Here is a 22,195-nt window from a genome sequence, read left to right on the forward strand (position 1 = left end):
AGAGAGAGAGAGAGAGAGAGAGAGAGAGAGAGAGAGAGAGAGAGAGAGGACTCCTCTCCACCCTCAAGGAGTTGACGGTGTATAAGGACAAGTAAGAGATGAGTGAGTTTCCATGGCACAGAGGAGGAAGGTAATTAGGGAGACTTCCGGAGGCAGTGGCAGCTGAGGTGGAATTTGAAGGATTTTGTTCTGTGGGGATAATTGTTAGGGAAAGGAGAAGAGGACACTGCAGAGAAAACAGCTGGAGCACGGGCTACAAATCTGAGATCCCAGTGGTTCTGGGGAGACTAGCTCTGGGTGAGCCCTTGTCCTAGTGCTTCAGAGAATGAGTTGGGTTTGGAACATCCCTGGGGGCTCAAGTGGCTGCTGGGCAGGTCTGAGGAGGCTACAGAGAGCAGCCCAGATAATCCCACTGCAGTTATTCCCAACTTGATCTATAGATTCAATGCAATCTCAGTCATAATTCCAGCAAGTTACTTTGTGGATATGAACAAACTAATCCTATAGTTTATATGGAGAGACAAAGACCCAGAATAGCTAACTCATAATTCAAGAAGAACAAAGTTGGAGGACTGACATGACTCAACTTCAAGACTTACCTAGAGGGAGGGATAGATTGGGAGTCTGGGATCGACACGTACACATATTTAAATTAGATAACCAACAAGGACCTAGTGTGTAGCACAGGGAACTCTGCTCAATAATCTGTAATAACCTAAATGGGAAAAAAATCTGGAAAGGAATAGATACATGTACATGTATAACTGAATCACTTTGCTGTACACCTGAAACTAACACAACATTGTTAATCAACTATGCTCCAATATAAAATAAAATCTTTTTTAAATTGAATTTTAAAAGACATAAAGATGCAGAAATCAATACAGTGTGGTGAAAGAACAGACAAATATCAATGGAATCGAGTAGAGAGCCCAGAAATAGACCCACATAAATATAGTTAACTGATCTTTGACAAGGGAGCAAAAGCAATACAATGGAGCAAAAACAGTCTTTTTAATATAGGTGCTGGGACAACTGAACATCCACATGCAAAAGAAAAGAATCTAGACACAGCCCTTACACCCCTCACAAAATTTAACTCAAAATGGATCACAGACCTAAATGTAAAATGCAAAACTACAAAAACCCTAGAAGATAATACAGGTGAAAACCTAGATGACCTTGTTTATGGTGATGACTTTCTTGATACAACACCAAAGGCACAATACATGAAAGAAGTAATTGTTAAGCTGGACTTACTTAAGATTGAAAACTTCTGCTCTGCAAAAGACAGTGTCAAGAGAATGAAAAGGCAAGCCCCGGACTGGCGAAAATATCTGCAAAAGACATATCTACTAAAGGACTATTATTCGAAATATACAAAGAACTCTTGAAATTCAACATTAAGAAAATGAACAGCTCAATTTAAAAATAGGCAAAAGACCTGAACAGACACCTCACCATAGAAGATACACAGATGGCAAGTAAGCATACGGAAAAATGCTCCACATCATATGTCATCAGGAAAATGCAAATTAAAACAACAATGAGGGACTTCCCGGGTGGTGCAGTGGTTAAGAATCTGCCTGCCAATGCCAGGGACATGGATTCGAGCCCTGGTCCAGGAAGATCCCACATGCTGCAGAACAACTAAGCCCGTGCGCCACAGCTACTGATCCTACGCTCTAGAGCCCGCAAGCCACAACTACTGAAGCCCACACAAGAGAAACCACTGTAATGAAAAGCCCGTGCACCACAACGAAGAGTAACTTCTGCTCGCCACAACTAGAGAAAACCCACGTGCAGCAACAAAGACCCAACACAGCCAAATAAATTAATTAATTTAAAACAAAAAAACCCAAAAAACAATGATTTACCACTACACATCTAGTAGAATGGCCAAAATCCAGAACACTGATGACACCAAATGCTGACAAGGATGTGGAACAGCAAGAACTCTCATTCATTGCTGGTGGGAGTGCAAAATGGTACAGCCACTTTGGAAGACAGTTTGGCAGTTTGGCAGTTTCTTACCAAACTAAACATACTTTTACCATGCAATCCAGCAATCACAGTTCTTGATATTTACCCAAATTAGCTGAAAACTTAAGTTCACACAAAAACCTGTACATGAATGTTTACTAGCAGCTTATTTTCCTAATTGCCAAAACTTGGAAGCAACCATGATGTCTTTCAGTAGGTGAATGGATAAATAAACTGTAGCACTTCCAGACAATAGAATATTATTCAGTGCTAAAAAGAAATGAGCTATCAAGCCATGGAAACAAATGCTTATTACTAAGTGAAAGAAGCCAGTCTGAGAAGGCTACGTACTGTATTCCAACTATAAGACATTCTATAAAAAGCAAAACTATGGAGACAGTAAAAGGATTAATGGTTGCCAGGAGTTAGGAGGAATGGATAAGTGTAGCACAAAGGATTTTTAGGGCAGTGAAACTATTTTGTATGATACTACAATGGCAGATGTATGTAATTATATATTCAAAACCCATAGATTGGGTTTATACAATCAAAACCCATAGACTGTAGAACATGAAGAGTGAACCCAAATGTAAACTGTGGCCTTTGAGAGATAATGACATGTCAATGTAGGCTCATGGATTGTAACAAATGTACCACTGTGGTAGAGGACAGTGAGAAGGCTGTACCTGGGTAGAGACGGGAGGGAACATGGGAAATCTCTGTACCTTCCACTCAATTCTGCTGTGAACCTAAACCTGCTCCAAAAATTAGTTCATTATTTTAAAAAGCAGGTACTCAGTAATAAATATGATGTAATCCTCTTTATGTTAACACACACACACAATATCATATACTATCGCTTATATGTGGAATCTAGAGAAATGGTAGAGATGAACTTATTTGCAAAGCAAAAACAGAGTCACAGATGTAGAGAACAAACTTACCGTTACCAAGGGGGGGAGAAGAGGGTGCGATAAGTTGGGATATTGGGATTGACATATATACACTACTATGTATAAAATAGATAACTAATGAGAACCTACTGTAAGCACAGGGAACTCTACTGAATGATCTGTGGTGACCTAAATGGGAAAGAAATCTAAAAAAGAGTGGATATATGTATATGTATGACCGATTCACTCTTCTGTACAGCAAGAAACTAACACATCATTGTAAAGCAACTCTACTCCAATAAAAAATAATAAACACACACACACACAGCTACATATATAGTATACCTATGTGCATCTCCATCAGCATTTATTTGTAAATACCAAACCGGTAACAGTGTTACCATCAGGGTCGAGGTTGGGGGAGGGGAGAGGCATCCTCTACTCTACAGTCGGTAATATTTCAGCATTTGACAAAGAGTACCACTTGCCGCTGGGCAGTGTCTCTGGGTCCGCCTTTCAAGGAGACATTAGAGGATAGTATTGCCTGGCAATTTAAAAATACAAAGTTGTGGGACTCTCCTGGTGGTCCAGTGGTTAAGAATCCATCTTCCAATGCAGGGGACGTGGGTTCGATCCCTGGTCGGGGAACTAAGATCCCACATGCCGCAGGGCAACTAAGCCTGTGGGCCACAGCTAGAGCGCCTGTGTGCCGCAACTACTGAGCCCACACGCTCTGGAGCCCACACGCCACTAGAGAGAAACCCGAGCGCTGCAACAAAGACCGATGCAGCTAAATAAATAAATAAATCTTTTTTAAAAAAATAAAAAATAAAAACACAAAGTTGTAGCAATTTGTAGCACATTTATTCATTCAACAAGTATTTGGTCGGGGATAAGATCCCACATGCCGCAGGGCAACTAAGCCTGTGGGCCACAGCTAGAGCGCCTGTGTGCCGCAACTACTGAGCCCACACGCTCTGGAGCCCACACGCCACTAGAGAGAAACCCGAGCGCTGCAACAAAGACCGATGCAGCTAAATAAATAAATAAATCTTTTTTAAAAAAATAAAAAATAAAAACACAAAGTTGTAGCAATTTGTAGCACATTTATTCATTCAACAAGTATTTTTTGAGTGCTTCATCTGCGCCAGGCATTCTGCCAGGTCCTGGGGATGCCAGGGTGAAGGAGATCTCAGTTTAAGGTACAGGCAACACCCATGGGGGAGAGGGGGTTGCTTTTTGTTTTTCCTCTTCTATTGTTCTGTTCCTTTTGGATTAATCCAATATTTTATATTATTCCATTTTACTTCCTCTACTGGCTTCTCTTTTTTCAGTATTTATTTATTTGGCTGCATCCGGTCTTAGTTGCAGCATGCAGGATCTTTGCGGTGCGTGGGCTCTAGAGCGCATGGGCTTAGTTGCCCCAAAACATGTGTGATGTTAGCTCCCCGACCAGGGATCGAACCCATGTCCCCTGCATTGGAAGGCGTATTCTTAACCACTTAACCAGGGAAGTCTCAAGGGGTTATTTTTTAAGTTTTTTTTTTCCTCCCAGGCTGAAAAAGTTCTGCAGAGTTTGGGAAAACTTATTGTGATTCCTTGTCCTCAGAGAAGCCGTGTGGAGACCCACCTTCCTTCCCACACACCATCCTGCAGGGCCACACGGGCTTGGAGATGGGGGATGAGCTGCTGTACCTTTGTGCCCCCGGCCACGTGACGGGCCGGCGCGAAACAGCCTTCACCTTGCTGTGCAACAGCTGCGGGGAGTGGTATGGCCTGGTCCAGGCCTGCGGGAAAGGTAAGCAGGAAAATAACTCCAGGACAGCTGTATGGACTGCTCCTCCTGATGGGAATTTTCTGCTACTGCCCTGCTGTCTTGCTGTACTCCCTGGGCTGCCCCGTGAGTCTGAATAAAATTATAGCTGAGGTTAAAAAGACTCCTGGTGGGCATTTAGCTCCCGAAACTTGATCTGATTCCCCCAGATGTCCCCATTCCATCATCATCGTATGCCTGGGGGCGAGGCTTCTGCATCCCACCCCTGCCCAGCCACCTTGGGAATTCTCCCAATGGCAGAAATCACTCTCTCCTATGACTCCTACACCATGGACCTCATGCCAGACCCTGAATTGTTCCCTGACCTCACAGGGTTCCTTTCTCCCCAAGACTCCTTCAGGGCCCACCTTCCTGATCCCCCATGATCTCTGGGTACCAAGTGGAGGTTGGTGCTATAGAGGGGGATGACTCCAGCACCACAATGTTACTGAATTTATAGGACAGTTGGTCCCCAGAATGTCCGGCAGATCCTATGGGAGAACCATGATGAGACTAGGGTGCTGTCTTGTCTGTGAGCTTCATCCATGTTGTTGCCTGAGCTGTGGTTTTTTGTGTTCATTGCCGTTTACTATCTATAGTGTGAATACACCACCCATTATTTCTGCTGGTGGTCATTTGGCTTGTTCTCATGTTGTGACTGTCAAAAATTTACGCTGCGGTGATCGTTCTCCACATCATTCGTTTCACATGTGAACACATTTCTTTTGGTTCCTGGCAGTGGAGTTGCTGCCCACGGGGTAGGTGTGTGTCCAGCTTACGTGGATGCTGCCAGAGAGTTTTCTAAAGTGTTTTGACCAGTTTACTCTCCCACCAGCTGTGTATAAGAGCTCTGTTCCAGCATCCTCACCAACCTTCAGGATTGTGAGACTTTTTACCTTTTCACCAATCTGGTGACTACTCCATGGTGACCCGTAAAACCCATGTCTCTACCCAAGCACTTATCTAATCAGACACTATCAGCATTTACTCAGCAAGTGTCTGTCCGAGATTTTTGCCCATTTCTCTAATTGATTTGATTATTTACGTTAATGTTCGATTTCTTTTTTACGAAAACTTTCTTAATGTGTTGAAATTTTCTCTCTCATTCTGTGGCTTATTTTTTCCTCTTGGAGTGTTTTTTGATGAATAGTGAGATTCTGTTGTCTCAAACTCTCTGTGCACAATTAAAAATTTGTTTTCTTGTTATTGATAGACTGAAACGTTAGTAAAAATGCAATAAAAATGAGTTAGCGGGCTTCCCTGGTGGCGCAGTGGTTGAGAGTCCGCCTGCCGATGCAGGGGACATGGGTTCGTGCCCCGGTCTGAGAAGATCCCACGTGCCACAGAGCAGCTGGGCCCGTGAGCCATGGCCGCTGAGCCTGCGTGTCCAGAGCCTGTGCTCCGCAATGGGAGAGGCCACAACAGTGAGAGGCCCGCGTATCACAAAAACAAAACAAAACAAACAAAAAAAATGAGTTAGCATAAAACTAAAGGAAAGATATTCTATATATAAATAAAAATTTTCCTTAAATAGACATAAAATTCCCCTGTCAAATTGTTACAAAAGCTTCTAAAAACTTCCTACTTGCTTGTCACATACTAATAACAAAGTTACAGAGTGGGACAAGTCCCTGAAACACAATTTGAGCCATTTTCTAGAACTTTCCTCTGTTGTTGCCACTTTGTGGCAGGCAGGAGCTCCTGCCAGTTCCGATGGATTCACCTGTCTGAGAAAAGAGGCATAAGACCTGACTTCCTGCTTGTTGCATGTGTCGCCTCAAAGCAGACCCAGGCTCACCCTGAGGCGTCAGTGGGCTGGCTGTGTTTCTGGCGAGGCACCGAGGCTGCACCATCCCACGAGGCACGTCCACCACTCAAAGGGTTTGTTTACTGGCCCCAGTAGAATGAGAACTAAATGAAGGTTTTGTGTGTCTGAAATGGTGTTTATTTTCTCACCGCAAAGCAGAGTCGTTGGAGCTTTCAGCTGCTGGGCAGAAATTCTGGTTTTCTACACTTAGCTGAATATACAGACCGTTATAGTTTTCATTACTCTGTAGATTTAACATTTGAAGTATATCTGTGTTATTATAAGTGTGTGTGTGTGTGTGTTACAAGAATATTGTCACCAGGTGTTTGACTCCACCTTACATGTATTTTTCCAGTGAACACCAACTTGTTTTGATTAAGGAATTGCTTCAGTTGGAGAAAAGTCATCTTGAGAGGGTGGGCCGAACAAGGGTTTTGGAGTTGGACCCATCTTGGTTTGGACAACAACATTCCTTCTACGGCCTATTGGCCATTCATTCATTCACTCTGTCCCCCTCCCTTCATCTGGCAGGGTCCCAGGTACTGTGTAATCAACGTTGAGCAAAACTGTCCCAACCCTAAAGGAAACTAGTAAACTGAATACCTTAGGAGAGACAGAGAAGCAGTAGATGGTGAGGTAAAAGGGAAAGCTGGAAAACGAGGTGTCCCAGGTGAAATTTTAAAGGAAGTGTGTGTGCCCAGGTGGGAAAAGTGCTCAAAGGCTGCAGTCAATGGAAGCTAAAAGCTGTGCACTGGTTTCACAGCCTACGAAGGTTCTGGTAGCCTCGTGTTTTCAGTGTGTAGCTGGGGAGTGGGATGCACCTGGGCGGAACTGCAGCAAGCACAGGAATGACCTGGAGCTTAGGAGCTCAGGGCTACTAGGAAGACTGTTTCACTCAAATTTGTCACTGTTTGGGCATCTTGAAGACTGGCTAGATGACTTGGCTTAGATTCTCTAAAAGCAGAGCCTGTTCAGATGTCCATGGCTTGTTGGGGGAGAAAGGGAATAAGGGAGGCAGGGAAGGTGAGAGGGAGGAGTTAAGGATGTGGCCTCAGCTGGATCCTTGCTTTGCCCAATTCCTTGGGGAGCTGGGGAGCATGAATTGCACCACAGGGTTGGTCCCACTTGGAAGCAAGGGGACCGGCCTGAGTTCCTCCATATTAGTCTGTCGTTGGCTACAGGCTGCTGTGCATGGAGGGCAAGGCGGGTTGCAACCGCCCTAACTGAGGCTCCCATTCCTCCAAGGGCAGTCCTCCAGAGGAGTGGCAGCTGTGAACCCTCAGCTGCCGTCGCTCACAGCAGCTGGGGGATGGGTGCACTGGTCTGGGAAAGGGGACATGAGCACTGACAGCATCCACTACAGTGGAGAGCTTAGTTGCTTATTAAAGCATCAGTTCCGGAGAGCAGTGGTTTAAAGAAAAATTAGTAAAGTGGGGACTGCCTGAATGAGCATGATGAAATTTAAACTTTGAATGGTGAGTGGGCATGAATGCACAGGGGCACGCCCACCTGGGTGGTCAGTGAGTGGCCAGTGCAGGAGGGTGCCTCAGGCACACACTGCCCACCCAGGTTGTATGTTCACCTCGACCTTATGGTCCAGCCTCAAGTGGTGCTGGTGAAATCTCTCACTTAGCACAGGGACTTTAGCCTTGACCATCAACCTGAATGGGTGGGGACTTCTTAAACTGCCATTTTCTCCCCTCTGCGTGTTGGCATTTCTCTAGCTTTAGTTCCTAGAGTCCAGGTCTGGGTCTGGCCATTTTGTTTTCCATTCTCCTACCCGAATCCACAGTTGGTTTCCATTCCCAGTTGGGCAGCACGAAATGTTTGCCATACCTCTCTAATGTTCTTGGTATCCAACTACGGTTGGTTGTTGCCCTAATTATAGAAAAGTCCTGGTGCTTTGCTCCTTACGCATGTGCGCAGATTTCCATGCTATATTTGGTTTTCTTTGGGCTTCTTATTATACCAAGTCCCATATCTTCAAGGCCATATCCATCTCTGGCCACTTGTACCCTAGATAGTCTCTGACCTCCCAGCACTCTGAGTGGCCACCCCTGGCCATGGGACCATGGTGCCACACGTGCTTCCCTGGGCACACTGACCATTCCCCTACTTGCTGTCCTGGGTGCTCACTGCCTTCAACAGCTCTGCCCTCTCCTGACTCAGCACCCAGTGGTCCTATGGCCTCTACCCTGGTCTGCAATTACCCCAGGAAGGGAGAGACTCATAGACCCTTGCTCTCTGATTTGCCCCTTGATCCTCCTTTAAAACTTGCCCGGGGGACTTCCCTGGCAGTTCAATGGTTAAGATTCTGAGCTTCGACTGCAGAGGCCATAGGTTCAATCCCTGGTCAGGGAACTAACATCCCACATGCCACATGGTATGGCCAAAAAAAAGACAACTTGCCCCGACAAAGGGTATCTGCTAAGACAGGCTCTGAAAAGCCTTTAAGATTTTCCACTCCAAGCTCCATGGTTCTGTTTGTGCTTTCTGGTCTGTAGTATCAGGAAAGTGAGTGACACCAAGCTTGACCTCACTCTACCAGCCCTGCCACCTCTGAGTCCAACAACAAATGGACAGCTATTCCTTTTCCCTTCCCTGGTCTGTTGCAGCTATGGAAACAAGACCCATTCCCCATTTGGGCACTGAGAAAAGAGCTGTCATAAACCATGCCAAACCTGTTCCATGTCACCTCTGTTTTGGGAGTTGTTTTTTGTTCTTGTTTTGTTTTTTTTAACAACTTTCCTGAGGTTTAATTTGCATACAATAAACAGTAACCATTTAAAATATAAAAGTCTCTGAGTTGTCACAGATCTGTACACCCATGAAACCACCACCAGAACCAAAACACAGAACATTTTCATCTTCCCCAAGTCTCCTCTTGTTCCTTTCTGTAAGAGGAGTTTTATACATTTTATCTCATTTCATCTTCACAAGTCTGAAAGTAGAAATGGCCAGCTCCAATTGATAGATGGGAAAACTGAGGGACAGAGACGTTCAGTAACTTCCTGCATCAGACAGCCAGAAAGCAGCAAAGCCAAGGGACTTCCCTGGTGGTCCAGTGGTTAAGAATCTGCCTGCCAATGCAGGGGACACAGGATCGAGCCCTGATCCAGGAAGATCCCACATGCCGCAGCGCAACTAAGCCTGTGCACCACAACTACTGAGCCTGCGCTCTAGAGCCCGCGAGCCACAACTACTGAGCCCGCATGCCACATCTACTAAAGCCCGTGCGCCTAGAGCCTGTGCTCCACAACAAGAGAAGCCACCGCAATGAGAAGCCTGAGCACCACAGCAAAGAGTAGCCCCCGCTCGCTGCAACTAGACAAAGCCCGCGCACAGCAACAAAGACTCAAGGCAGCCAAAAATAAAAAAAGAATTATTTTTAAAAAAAGAAAAAAAAGCAGAGCCAAGATTAAAACCAGGCACGTCTCATTCCAGCATCTTTATGATGGCTGTGTGCTTCTCCAGGGGCCTCTAAAAAGCATCAGGGCTTGCTTTGTAAACTAGCTGTTCCCTTACTAAGTGCCTTTGCTATTCTCCCTCATTTCTAAAGCCCTGTTTTCTTAAATTAACTTCCATTTCTGTTTTTCTCCATCTTCTAGACTTCCTTCATAGAGTAAAAGCCAGAGACTGGACTGAATTTAGAATTTGTCAATATTGCCATATTTGTTCAGAGGTTCATTGAACCAGTGGTTATTTCTGGCTTGTCTGGTTGTCTTTTTCAAAATTACTATATTTAAAGGCTGTGTAGCCAAGACCAGAGGGAAAAAGAAGGCATGTGTGGGCTTCCATAAATGCAACAACATGAAAAATGGCAGCACTGGGAGAGCCCAGGGTTCTGGGCCCCGGCCTGTATACTTCTGCCCCTGATAAAGGCACGACCTGGGTGATCCTTTTCTTTTTACTCCTGATTTCTATTGATGTGTAGTCTTTGGTTTTCCTAAAGTAACAATTAAATCTAAACACACAGGTAATGACTTGGTTTTTGCCAAGAGAGCCCATGGAGTTTACATTTCCTGGACCCGTTGGTCTAAATCAGAAGGCCCAGTGTTGTGCCAGCCCAGCTTTCAGGAGAGCGTGGGGGAGGGGAGGGCTGGAGGGTTGGTTAAGGAGAGCGCAAACGCAGGGGAGCAGAGGGAGGGGAGAGAAATCACACCTCAGCAGGCAAAGGGCTGATGTTCCCCACCTTGAGGCAGAGTGTAATTTTGGGTTGACATTTAGTGAGCAACAAACTTTACTGTTACTCAAGAAGGGAAAACAGGCTTGGGATATTTTGTCATGAGTAGACTCTTTGTAAACAGTTGGTGTCTGTGTCTTCATTTGAGGTTTTGGCGAAACTGTGACACAGTGAGAGCCTGTTTCTGAGCCAGACCTTGACCTGAGAACCTGGGCAGACAGGAAGAGCTTGGCTCTGGGCCCTGGGCTGCCATCCAGGTATGCTCTAGGCTCAGGGAGCTCTGAAGGCAGAACCTCCAGACAGACAAGCAGACAGACACAGACACACACACACACACATACACACGCATGCACGCACACACGCGCGCGCGCGCGCGCACACACACACACACACACACACACACACAGCTCAGACTGGCCATAAGGGTCCAGGTCAAGGCAGGCCCACCAGGCAAGAGTGGGCTGACCTATCCCAAATCCCCAGCTCTAACATTATATGCTAGGCCAGAATTTCCTGCACAAGAAGGTATGGGGGAGGATAAAATGGCTCACGTCCTGCCCATATACCAGGTGCCTTTTGACTTCTGAAGCTCATGGGCTGGGTTACATGGGAGAAGGAATTTAGCCGACATTGATTATGCTCAGTACTAGGACTAAGGTTGTTTACCATTCTTTGCTACTGTCATGCACCAAATAATGCCCTGGCTGACGGACTTCCAGACTGAATCAAGATTGATCAAAACGGGCTTCCAGGGCTTCCCTGGTGGCGTAGTGGTTGAGAGTCCGCCTGCCGATGCAGGGGACACGGGTTCGTGCCCCGGTCCGGGAAGATCCCACATGCCGCGGAGTGGCTGGGCCCGTGAGCCATGGCCGCTGAGCCTGCGCGTCCGGAGCCTGTGCTCCGCAATGGGAGAGGCGACAACAGTGAGAGGCCCGCGTACCGCAAAAAAACAAAAACAAAAACAAAAAACGGGCTTCCATCACTCACTTGTTCACCTCTTCATTCACGTGTTTATTCATTCAACAAATATTTCCAGAGTGTCTACTATGTGCCAAGCACCACGCTGAGTGCTGGGGATACAAAAGCAGAGAGGACTTGTCCACACACCAGAAGACAGAAGTGTCACAAATACTCTGAGAGGATGACCAATGTGGAGTCCCAAACAAACACTTCCCAACACAGACGGTCCTCAACCCCAGACACACGTCAGAACCAATTGGCAAAATGCCCAAATAGCACTTGGTGCTCAAAAGAGAAGCTTGCTGGGTGCGCACCAGTGAACTTACCTCGGTCTTGGAGCTCGTCAGCCCTTCCAGAGACATCTTTCCATTCCACCAAGGGAAAGCGTATGCTGGCAGCCAGTGCCGAGCTGGGAAGAAACAGGGAGACTCCCAGAAACAAATAGTTTCGACAGCTGCTATGAACGTCCCCCCAAACCCCCTCTCAGGGCCAGCGAGCCATGAGCAACTGGCTCCTCGCAGCCATCCCGGCGCGTCTTCATGGCGGCGGCTCTGGTCGGGAAAACCTGGGAGCCAGGGAGCCAGATACCGCGAGAGCCCAGCCTCAGTTGGGAGCCAAATACTTACCTAAAGTGGGTCCAGCTGCTCGCTGCTCAAAAGCCAATAAAGAGGCAAGGTTGACGGAAAGGAAAGTTTGCTTTATCTCAAAGGCCAGCAACCTGGAGGGGAGGGCAGACTCGTGTCCAGAGGCTGACTCCCACACACACACACTGACAATCAGTGGGCAAGAGCTTTTATAGGCAGAGGGAGGGGGCTACATGCAGAAACAGCACAGTCAGCTCTGACCGTCATCTTGAAATTGGTCAGGCGGTGGTCTGATCACCATCATCTTGATTGTTTTAGGTTCAGTTAATCTTCAGTTCCAGCGTCGGTTTGTTCCCATTTCTTTGAGGCCAGTTCTCAGAATTGTGGCAGCTTGTGTCATGGCTACAGACTGGTCATCATGTATTAACCTCTTCCACCTGCTGGGGGTTTTAGTATCTACAAAGTAGCCTTCATCGAGTCATAGTAGTAACATCAAAGATCACAAATATAATAATGAAAAGTAAAATGAATGGGCTTAAATTTTAGGAGCAGATCAGAAAGGATTTTTAAATGTGTTTATAACTCTGCAAGTCATTAAATAAGCAAGATAAGGAGACTTATTAGAAATAAACCAAACGACCACTAATCCAGTTTCAGAGCCCAGGAACACACCACACCTCAGCATTCCATCCAGACCTTGGTGCTGGAGATCTTTGCATTTTGCCCTTTTTTTTTTTTTTTTTTGCGGTACGTGGGCCTCTCACTGTTGTGGCCTCTCCCGTTGCAGAGCACAGGCTCCGGACGCGCAGGCTCAGTGGCCATGGCTCACGGGCCCAGCCGCTCCGCGGCATGTGGGATCTTCCCAGACCGGGGCACGAACCCATGTCTCCTGCATCGGCAGGCGGACTCTCAACCACTGCGCCACCAGGGAAGCCCTCATTTTGCCCTTTTTAAGGTGCAGAGTGAAGTAGGGGGAAACTCCTGAGCTTTGTTTCCACCCACAGAACACGTCTGACTCCAAATGTGGTGAGGTGGGGGGCAGTGGAGGGGGATCCCTCACACCAACAACCAATGTTGCAAATCTCTGGACACCAGCTGGGCATCCTACAGTTCAATTCCATTCTAACATTACCTACCTGGAGTTAGTGCAGAACCCATGGATTACTGGCTCAGTCCCACAAGACTGCCTCTGCTTTACATGCCAATCACAAATCCAGATCACCTGGACTTGTGACCAGCTGGCTATAAATTGGGGGTTTTTACGACCCTCTCCACAGGTTTGACAATTTACTAGAACAGCTCACAGAACTCAGGAAAGGACTTTACTTATAGTTACCAGTTTATTATAAAGGATATTACAAGGATACAGGTTGAATAACCAGATGAAGAGGTACATAGGACAAGGTCTGGAAAGATCCCGAGGACAGGAGCTTCTGTCCCTGTGAACCTGGGGTGTATTCCTCCCCAGCACGTTGGACGCATTCACCAACCTGGAAGTTCTTGAAACCCTGTAGTTTAAGGGTTTTTATGGAGGTTTCATTATGTAGGTATGGTTGGTTAAATCATTGGCCTTGGCGATCAGCTTAATCTCCAGCCCCTCTCCCTAGGTGGGGGTGGGGCTGAAAAGGCCAACCCTCTAATCACGTGGTTGGTTCCTCTGACAACCAGCCCCCAACCTGAAGCTCTCTAGGGACCCACAGAGTCACCTCATTAACATAACTTGTTATGCATAACAAAAAATATTCCTGTCACCCCTATCACTCAGGAAATTCCAAGGGTTTTAGGAGCTCTGTGCCAGGAACCAAAGACCAAATATGTATGTTATCATATCACAAGAGCATAGGAAACCTTTCTATTTAATACTCGTCTTGGACTTCCCTGGTGGCGCAGTGGTTAAGAATCTGCCTGCCAATGCAGGGGACACAGGTTTGAGCCCTGGTCCAGGAAGATCCCAAATGCCACAGAGCAACAAAGCCTGTGCACCACAACTACCGAGCCCGAGCTTTGCCGCAACTACTGAAGCCCGTGCGCTCTAGAGCCCGTGCTCTGCAACGAGAAGCCACCGCAATGAGAAGCTCACACACCGCAACGAAGAGTAGCCCCTGCTCACCACAACTAGAGAAAGCCCACGGACAGCAACGAAGACCCATTGTAGCCAAAAAATTTAAAAATAAATTAAAAATAAAATAATTGTGTCTTGTAGTAGGATGTGACTTTCAAAGACCATTGAGAGGGGCAAGCTCAGCGGGCTGCTCTCTTCTGAGGACACAGCTACTTGAGACCTTCCTAACCAGCATGGTTCCTACCTCACCAAGCTGTCCTTACAGTCGGGGCTCCTGCCTGTGGGTCCCGTCTTCCTTCTCACTCAGCTGGATTCAGCATACTTCACAGCACATCTCACAACTCAGAAGTCTTACAAAGAGCAAATCAGAGTTTCAAAAGATACTTTTTTATTTAATTAAAACATACATACAATGATATCACTTATATGTGGAATCTAAAAAATAAAACAAACTAGTGAATAAAACAAAAAAGAAACCGACTCACAGCTATCAAGAATAAACTAGTGGTTACCAGTGGGGAGAGGGAAGGGGGAGGGGCAACATAGGGGTAGGAGATAAAAATAAAAGGGTTATTGTGAGATGATATGGAATCGTGTGCGAAACTGTTGAAAATTGTAAACCACTATAGAATTTAAAGATCTTTCATTCAATTTTTAGAAAGTTTGAAAAAACATACATATAAATCATAAGGGAACAGATTAATAAATTATCAAAAAATAAAGAAATTTGGCCACCACACAGGTCAAGAAGTAGAATGCTGCCAGTACCCCCCAAAGAATGTGCTCTTTTGTGCTCGGCTTCTTTTGCACAATTTTATGGCTGTGAGATTCCATGTCGTGGGAAGCAGGGGTTGGTTCATTTTTATTGATGTCCAGATTTTCATTGTATGAATGTATGACAGTGTATGTGTCAATGGCCATTTGAAGTGTATCTAGTTTCTGGTTATTATAAACATACTCGTGCATGTCTTTTGGTGCCCATGTCCACACGTTACTGTTGGGTACATACTTAGGAGTGGCATTGCTGTGCTTCGCATCCTTGTTTACACTAGGGATTTTCGGTCTGTTTAATTTTAGCCATTCTGGTGCTGTGTAAATGGCATTTCATTATGGCTGTAATTAGCATTTCTCTATTATCAATGAGGTTAAGCCTCTTTACACGTGTTAAATGACTATTTAGATATCCTTTTTTGTGATGTTCTGATTCAAGTATCTTGCCAACTTTTCTATGGTTTGTCTGCCTATTTACTTATTTATTTATTTTAAACTTATTTATTTATTTTTGGCTGCTTTGGGTCTTCGTTGCTGCACGCGGGCTTTTTCTAGTTGTGGAGAGCAGGGGCTACTCCTCGTTGCAGTGCGCAGGCTTCTCATTGAGGTGGCTTCTCTTGTTGCGGAGCACGGTCTCTAGGTACACAGACTTCAGTAGTTGTGGCACACGGGCTCAGTATCTGTGGCTCACGGGCTTAGTTGCTCCACGGCATGTGGGATCTTTCCAGACCAGGGATCGAACCCATGTCCCCTGAATTGGCAGGTAGATTCTTAACCATTACGCCACCAGGGAAGTCCCTGCCTATTTATTATTGATTTGTAGGAGTTCTTTATAAATTCTGGAACCCTTTGGAGGCTATATGTGTTGCAATTATCTTCAACTCTGTGGCTTGCATTTTAACTCTCTTCATGGTGGCTTCTGATGAACAGAAGTTCTTAAAGTTAATGTAATTCGATTGTCTGTCTTTGTGCCAATACCACACACAGTCTTAAAAAGTACTCCAGTTTTATAGTAAATCTTGAAATCTTGTAGTTTGCATGCTCCAGCTTTTCTTTTTCCTTGTCTATTCTTGGTCCTCTGCATTTCCATAAATTTTAGCATCAGCTTGTCAATGTCTGAGATATTTATTAGGATTGTATTCAATCTACATAGATCAATTTGGGCAGAATTGACAGCTTAACAATTACACTTCCATTGTACTAACATAGGATAGCCCTTCACTACTTAAGTCTTCTTTAATTTTGCTCAGAAATACTTTGTACCATTCTATGTAGAAATCTTACCCATCTTTTGTTAGATTTATTCCTAGGAGTCTGGGGTTTTTTTATGCTATGGCAAATGGTATCTTTTAAATTTTTCGTTTTCTGTTTATTGCTGGTATATAGAGATACAGTTGATGTTTTATGTTGACTGTAGACCCAGTTTCCTTAATAAACTTGCCTGTTGATTTGTTTAACACTTCGTATATAGGTTCTTTGGGTTTACCTGTGATACAGTCATAGCATCTGAGAATAACAGTTTTATTTCATTTGTTCCGGTCCTTATGCTTTTGGTTTCCCTTTCTGTGTTCCACGCTGGCTCTGTGACCTCGGACTTAATGAGGCTTTTCCCTCTTTCCTTCCAGATGAGGGTGAGGTACATATTGACTATGAAGATAATTTTCCTGATGACAGATCTGTGTCATTCAGAGAGCTCACGGAGGATTCCCGGACAGAGGCAGAGGAGGACAGGGGTCAGGGAGAAGCCTCTGAGGAGGCTCCAAAGCAGGACCATCTGGTCTCTATTTCTGTGGGGAGAGAAGACACAGCCCAGGATACAGCTTTTGCACCAACCACAGGTTTGCCCAGCACTGGGAGCGGTGTCCCCACAGACCTGCCAGGATCCCGACAAAACCAGAAGTACACGTTCTGGTTTCCTGCTGAGACCTTCCACAGGCCTGAGTTGGAAAAGGAGATGGACGAGGACACCAAAAAGCAGCTTCCTGCTGGGCTGAGACCTCCACAGGCCTGAGTTGGAAAAGGAGATGGACGAGGACACCAAAAAGCAGCTTCCTGCTGGAGACAACCACAGTGGCACCACATTGGCCCCAGGTGAGCCAGAAACTAAGGTCATCTACAGCAGCACTGATGGTCCCTTGGGGCCATTTGTGGGCAGGAATGACAGCAAGGCAGGTGACCCAATGGTGAGCAGCAGCGATGAGTCCTGGTTAGATGGCTACCCTGTGACCGATGGGGCTTGGAGGAAGACAGAGGCAGAAGAGGAGGAAGAGAAGGACAAGGGCAATCGATCAGTAGGGCTGGAAGAAACCGTCCTAGTTACACCCAATCAGCCTGCTCTTGTGGAAGTTAAGAAGCCCAGGAGTACCACCATCACACTCAGTGAGGACACAAACAACCGTTCGGTTCTTCCAACTCAAACTCTAGATGTAGAAGCTTTGGCTCTCAGACCCATGAGTGTGTCTGAAACTGAGAGTCCCAGCAAGGGGGCTGGTGACTTGATCAGGGACCAATCAACTGTTCCTTGGAGATATGCCACAGAGAAGCCTCCCATGTCCACCCTACCCTATGAGCTCACCAGCTCTATCCTGGAGACGGTGACAACCGCCATCCAAAAGACGCCGAACCTCATTCCCTCAACTGTCATGGCGGCCACCCGGACTCCAGTGGAAATCACTGCCCCTGAGGTCCAGGGTACCTTTCCATACCTGCTGTCTGAGGACTTCCTGGGACAGGAAGTCCCCGGCCCAGGTGCAAGCGAGGAGCTTCTTCCAACCTTGGAGTCCTGCGTAGGGGATAAGTGTCCCAGCCTCAGCAGAGGCCCCATCATTGCCACTATTGTCACGGTCCTGTGCCTGCTGCTGTTCCTGGCAGGCATGGGGGCCGTGTGGGGTTACCGCAGGTGCCAGCACAAGAGCTCCGTGTACAAGCTGAATGTTGGCCAGCGGCAGGTTGGTCACTACCACCAGCAGATTGAGATGGAGAAGGTCTAGCCACCTTGGGGGGCTCGCCTGAAGCCCCCTGGGAGGAAGATAAACTGTGACATATCACATTGAGAAACACTGACAATTCACTAGCGCACGAAACAAGCGGAGTAGGGCTTGTCTTCTTTTTCTCAAGTCTTTGTTTTCTAGGCTGAGAAGCATCTCTGGAGGCACCTGGCAGGGCAGGGAGGCTTTGGTGGCATCTTCACACACCTCAGCATCCCCTTGACCATCTGCCCTGGAACCTGTTGCACTAATCCAAGACCCGTGCTTCCTAATTCCAGCGAGAGGTCAAAACTCACCTCTTCATCATACAGTTGTCTTTTCTTTTTTTTAAGAAAGAAAATGACTGAGACTGCAACATGAAATTTTCGAAATAGATGTGATGTACAGAGCATTTGAGAGCAGTGTTTTTTCGGATATAGATATTTAATTGCTGGGAGTGGGATATGGAAGAATAATGGGTTATTTCTTTTTAATGCTGTGACGTTGCTGAGGGCATATGAGCCAAGAACCAGGACATAGTCTAGAAGCTTTGAGATTTTTAAAAAATTGCTTGTTGAAATTGGAAAGAATTGATGACAGATGTTTGGTTGGGGGGGTAGGGGAGGAGTGGTGGGACACACATCCACCCTGTTCCCTCTATCCTGTGGGACAGCCCATCGTTTTTTTTAAAAAACAAGATTTGTTTTGTACCGGTAAGCACCGTTTCCTCTCAGAAGCAGGGGCCTGGTTGTCCTTGACCAGTCTGTGCCTAGGAATGTCTTAGAGTTTTTGCCAGGACTAACAAAACTCAGTCCTCGGTTTCCTTTCTCAGGATTAACCATTTCTCTGAACTCCAGGAAGAGAGAATGAGCTAGGAGGGAAAAAATGTTTCAAGAGGGCCAAGGGCTAGGATATCAAGCATGGGTACCTACCTGATAGAGAAGCAGAGGAATTGAAAAGGAATATGAAATGATCTGTGACGATCTGTTTTTTACCCTGTTGTGGCGATTGTGAGCCCTCTAGAAACAGCCTGAGTGCAGGATGGACTCCCCATGGCTGGTGAGCACCCAGTTCATGGTGTCTTGATCATCTTATGGTGACTCAGCACATCTCGCTTATGATGACAGAGCATGCTCCTCAGACCAGTGGCATCAACATCACCTGGGAACTTGCTAGAGGTGCAAATTCTCTGGTTCCACCCCAGATGAAGTGGAGACCCTGGGCGTGGGGCCCAGCTATCTGTGCTTTAACTAGCCCTCCAGGTTATTCTGATGCACGCTCAAGACTGAACCACAGGCTTACAAGCACATAAATTTTGAGCTTTGAGGCCAGCTGAGGCTCTGGAGGCACCGATGAGGAACACCTGAGGTCTGTCTTGCACAGAGGTCAGGCATCGCTGTGCCCCTGGATAGCATTTGAGTCTGCCGAAACATCACTTCCAACTCAAAAATAGGTAATATTAATACAAATGTATTAATAAATTTATTACAAATAAATAATACATGTAAATGTATTATTTGATAGAACTACAAAATAAACCCAACACATCAGTTTTTAAGTTTTTATTGATTTGGTGTCATCTAAATTAATGTTATAGGATCTAAAAATGCACGTAGAAACGGAAGGCTTAAGAATACTGTAAACCGGGCTTGCCTGGTGACGCAGTGGTTGAGAGTCTGCCTGCCGATGCAGAGGACGCGGGTTCGTGCCCCGGTCCGGGAAGATCCCACATGCCGCGGAGTGGCTGGGCCCGTGAGCCATGGCCACTGAGCCTGTGCGTCCGGAGCCTGTGCCCCGCAGCGGGAGAGGCCATAACAGTGAGAGGCCCGTGTACCGCAAAAAAAAAAACAAAAAACGAAAAAAAAACACTGTAAGCCTAAATTGTAGGTCATCATGTGTGTTTTGAGACTGGTAAATGTTTACTGCTCACAAAAACTTGGGGATGGGGATCCATAAACACAAAGCTTCTGACATTTTTAAAATAAATAATTATTTCCCCAAAGTTATTTAGTGTATTTTATATCTGCGTTACATCACAGTGGTTTTTTTAAAAAGGATTCTCTAGTAGTCTTGAAAGTAATGTCTTAATACTTGTTGGATCTAAGACCACCCTTTATAAGCCTAACTCTCAGCCATGTGACCTCCCACAGCAGGATTCTGGGGAGTCTGCAGAGCTCCTTCCCCCTCCTCCCTCCTTCCATCTTCCTCACCCCAACCAGAGACCATGCCTCTCACTACAACAAAAAGCCCAGGGCCTTGCTATTCAAAGTGTGGTTCCCAGGCCAGCAGCACAGATACCACTTAGGAGCTTGTTAGAATTGCAGAATCTCAGGCCCCTCCCCAGACCTGCTGACTCAGACTCTGTGTTTAACAAGATGCTCAGGTGATGGGTGTGTGTGGTCAAGTTTGAGAAGCACTGGCCTAAGAGACCAGAACCAATCGCCTCCCTTCTCCTAACTGATGGGACAGTCAAAGGAATCAATAGAGTTAGGGGTAGGTGGTCAGGAAAGCCTGGGGAGGGTTAAGAGAACCATCAAGGTGTGGTGGAGGGCTGTTAGGGGCCCAGATGAGAGCTTCAGCAACAGAAAAGCCCCCGAGGGACAAGGGCTCTGGCCTCAAGAAGAATACAGCCCCTGTCCAGCAGTGGCCTAGAGAGGCAAGGTTTTTAAAGACCTGGACCTCTTCTCTCAGCCAGCAGTCCCTTGCCAGCAAGTCCCAGCTGCGGTCAGCAGCAGTTGAGGGTGAGGGAGCCCTGGCAATGTCTACCTAGGGGCACAGGGCAAGGTGGACAACAGATCTGGAGGTGTGAATGGAGTAACCCAGCTCAGAGACCATCAGCACCAGTCCCATCTGCCTCACGTCCCTCTTTACCTCTGCGAACACCGGGTATGACCCCTCCCAAGCCACCCAATGTTGTGGCCACTGTTGGTGCCCACCCAGATCCCCTTCACTGGGCAGGTGAACCCCCCTCCTACTGCCCTGTTGGCTGCTAAAATGCTCATAAATGCATACGCGTACCCTTCTCACCCAGAGAATTGTCCTCAGCCTGATGGGAGTTCCCTCACCCAGGAATTAGCCCCTCACACCCCTCCACCCATGCGGCAGCCTGCATGCAGCCAGTTAGTTGTGGACACAAGCACACAGAAGGCCGGACTCCTTGCCTCAGGGTGGGAGAGCTCCCATGGGATCATGCTGAGGCTGGTCTCCAACAAGACCACACCCTTTCCATCTCCTTCCTGCTTCCCTTCTCCTAAGAGCACCCCATCACTCGCACAAGGCTTTGCTTCAAGAGATCAGGACTTAAGACGTCCATTGATGGGTAAACTCTTACTGCCTACACCGCCAATCCTGCTCCGTCCAAACTTTTCCACTGTATCCTCCAGAATTCCTGGGCTGACATCAACAGAATCCGTGTCCTCCACCACCTCTTCCAATAGCCGATGTGTGTGAACTCTCTGGCCCATAGGTCTAGTTTTGCCCTGGCTGGTTCCTCACTCTTTTCACCTGCCTCCTTCTACACTTTTCTTTCTCCTTGCTGGTCCTTGGGTGATAGGCCTGGAGCACAGTAGCTATTGGCTGTCATACCTGGAGGCTTTTGGTCCTCATTAAACAGTAAATACTTTATCACTTCTCAGACCTTGGCAGCAAGGGACCAGCTCATCAGATCCAAAGCAAGCCCTGGATTCCCAGTGTTTTCCTAGTGAGATCCCAGTTCTCTGAAAGAGAATCTTCCTGGGGAGAGGAATGAGCCTGCATCTCCTGAAGGCTCTGGGCCCGCCCATGGCTAGCAAGGACTCCCCCTCTGCGTGACAGCCAACAGTCCTTGGGGTGAGGGCTCTGCTTCACTAGATGCACATCAGAAACCTCACAGACCTGAGAAAACAGCTCATTACAACACGCATCCTAGAATGACTGGGTCCGGTTAAGACAGCCCCACCACCAGACTGAGAAAGCAAGCAGTAAAGAACAAGAAAAGGGGCTTCCCTGGTGGCGCAGTGGTTGAGAGTCCGCCTGCCGATGCAGGGGACATGGGTTCATGCCCCGATCCGGGAAGATCCCACATGCCGCGGAGCGGCTGGGCCCGTGAACCATGGCTGCTGAGCCTGCGCGTCCGGAGCCTGTGCTCCGCAACGGGGGAGGCCACAACAGTGAGAGGCCGGCGTACCGCAAAAA

The 22,195-nt window shown here is 46.8% G+C and overlaps 1 protein-coding gene across 1 annotated transcript in view; it reads left to right on the forward strand.

The window, feature by feature from the left end:
* The window catches only part of SUSD5 (sushi domain containing 5), a 42,486-nt gene extending 24,440 nt beyond the window's left edge, over nucleotides 1-18,046 (forward strand). The window contains 3 exon segments of the mRNA XM_007447698.1: nucleotides 4,486-4,674; nucleotides 16,682-16,991; nucleotides 17,062-18,046. Coding sequence (XP_007447760.1) covers nucleotides 4,486-4,674; nucleotides 16,682-16,991; nucleotides 17,062-18,046 — 1,484 coding nt within the window.
* The last annotated feature ends 4,149 nt before the right edge of the window (nucleotides 18,047-22,195 follow it).

This window comes from Lipotes vexillifer, unplaced genomic scaffold (assembly GCF_000442215.2).
Source record: "Lipotes vexillifer unplaced genomic scaffold, Lipotes_vexillifer_v1.1 scaffold73, whole genome shotgun sequence".
Taxonomy (NCBI): Eukaryota; Metazoa; Chordata; class Mammalia; order Artiodactyla; family Lipotidae; genus Lipotes; species Lipotes vexillifer.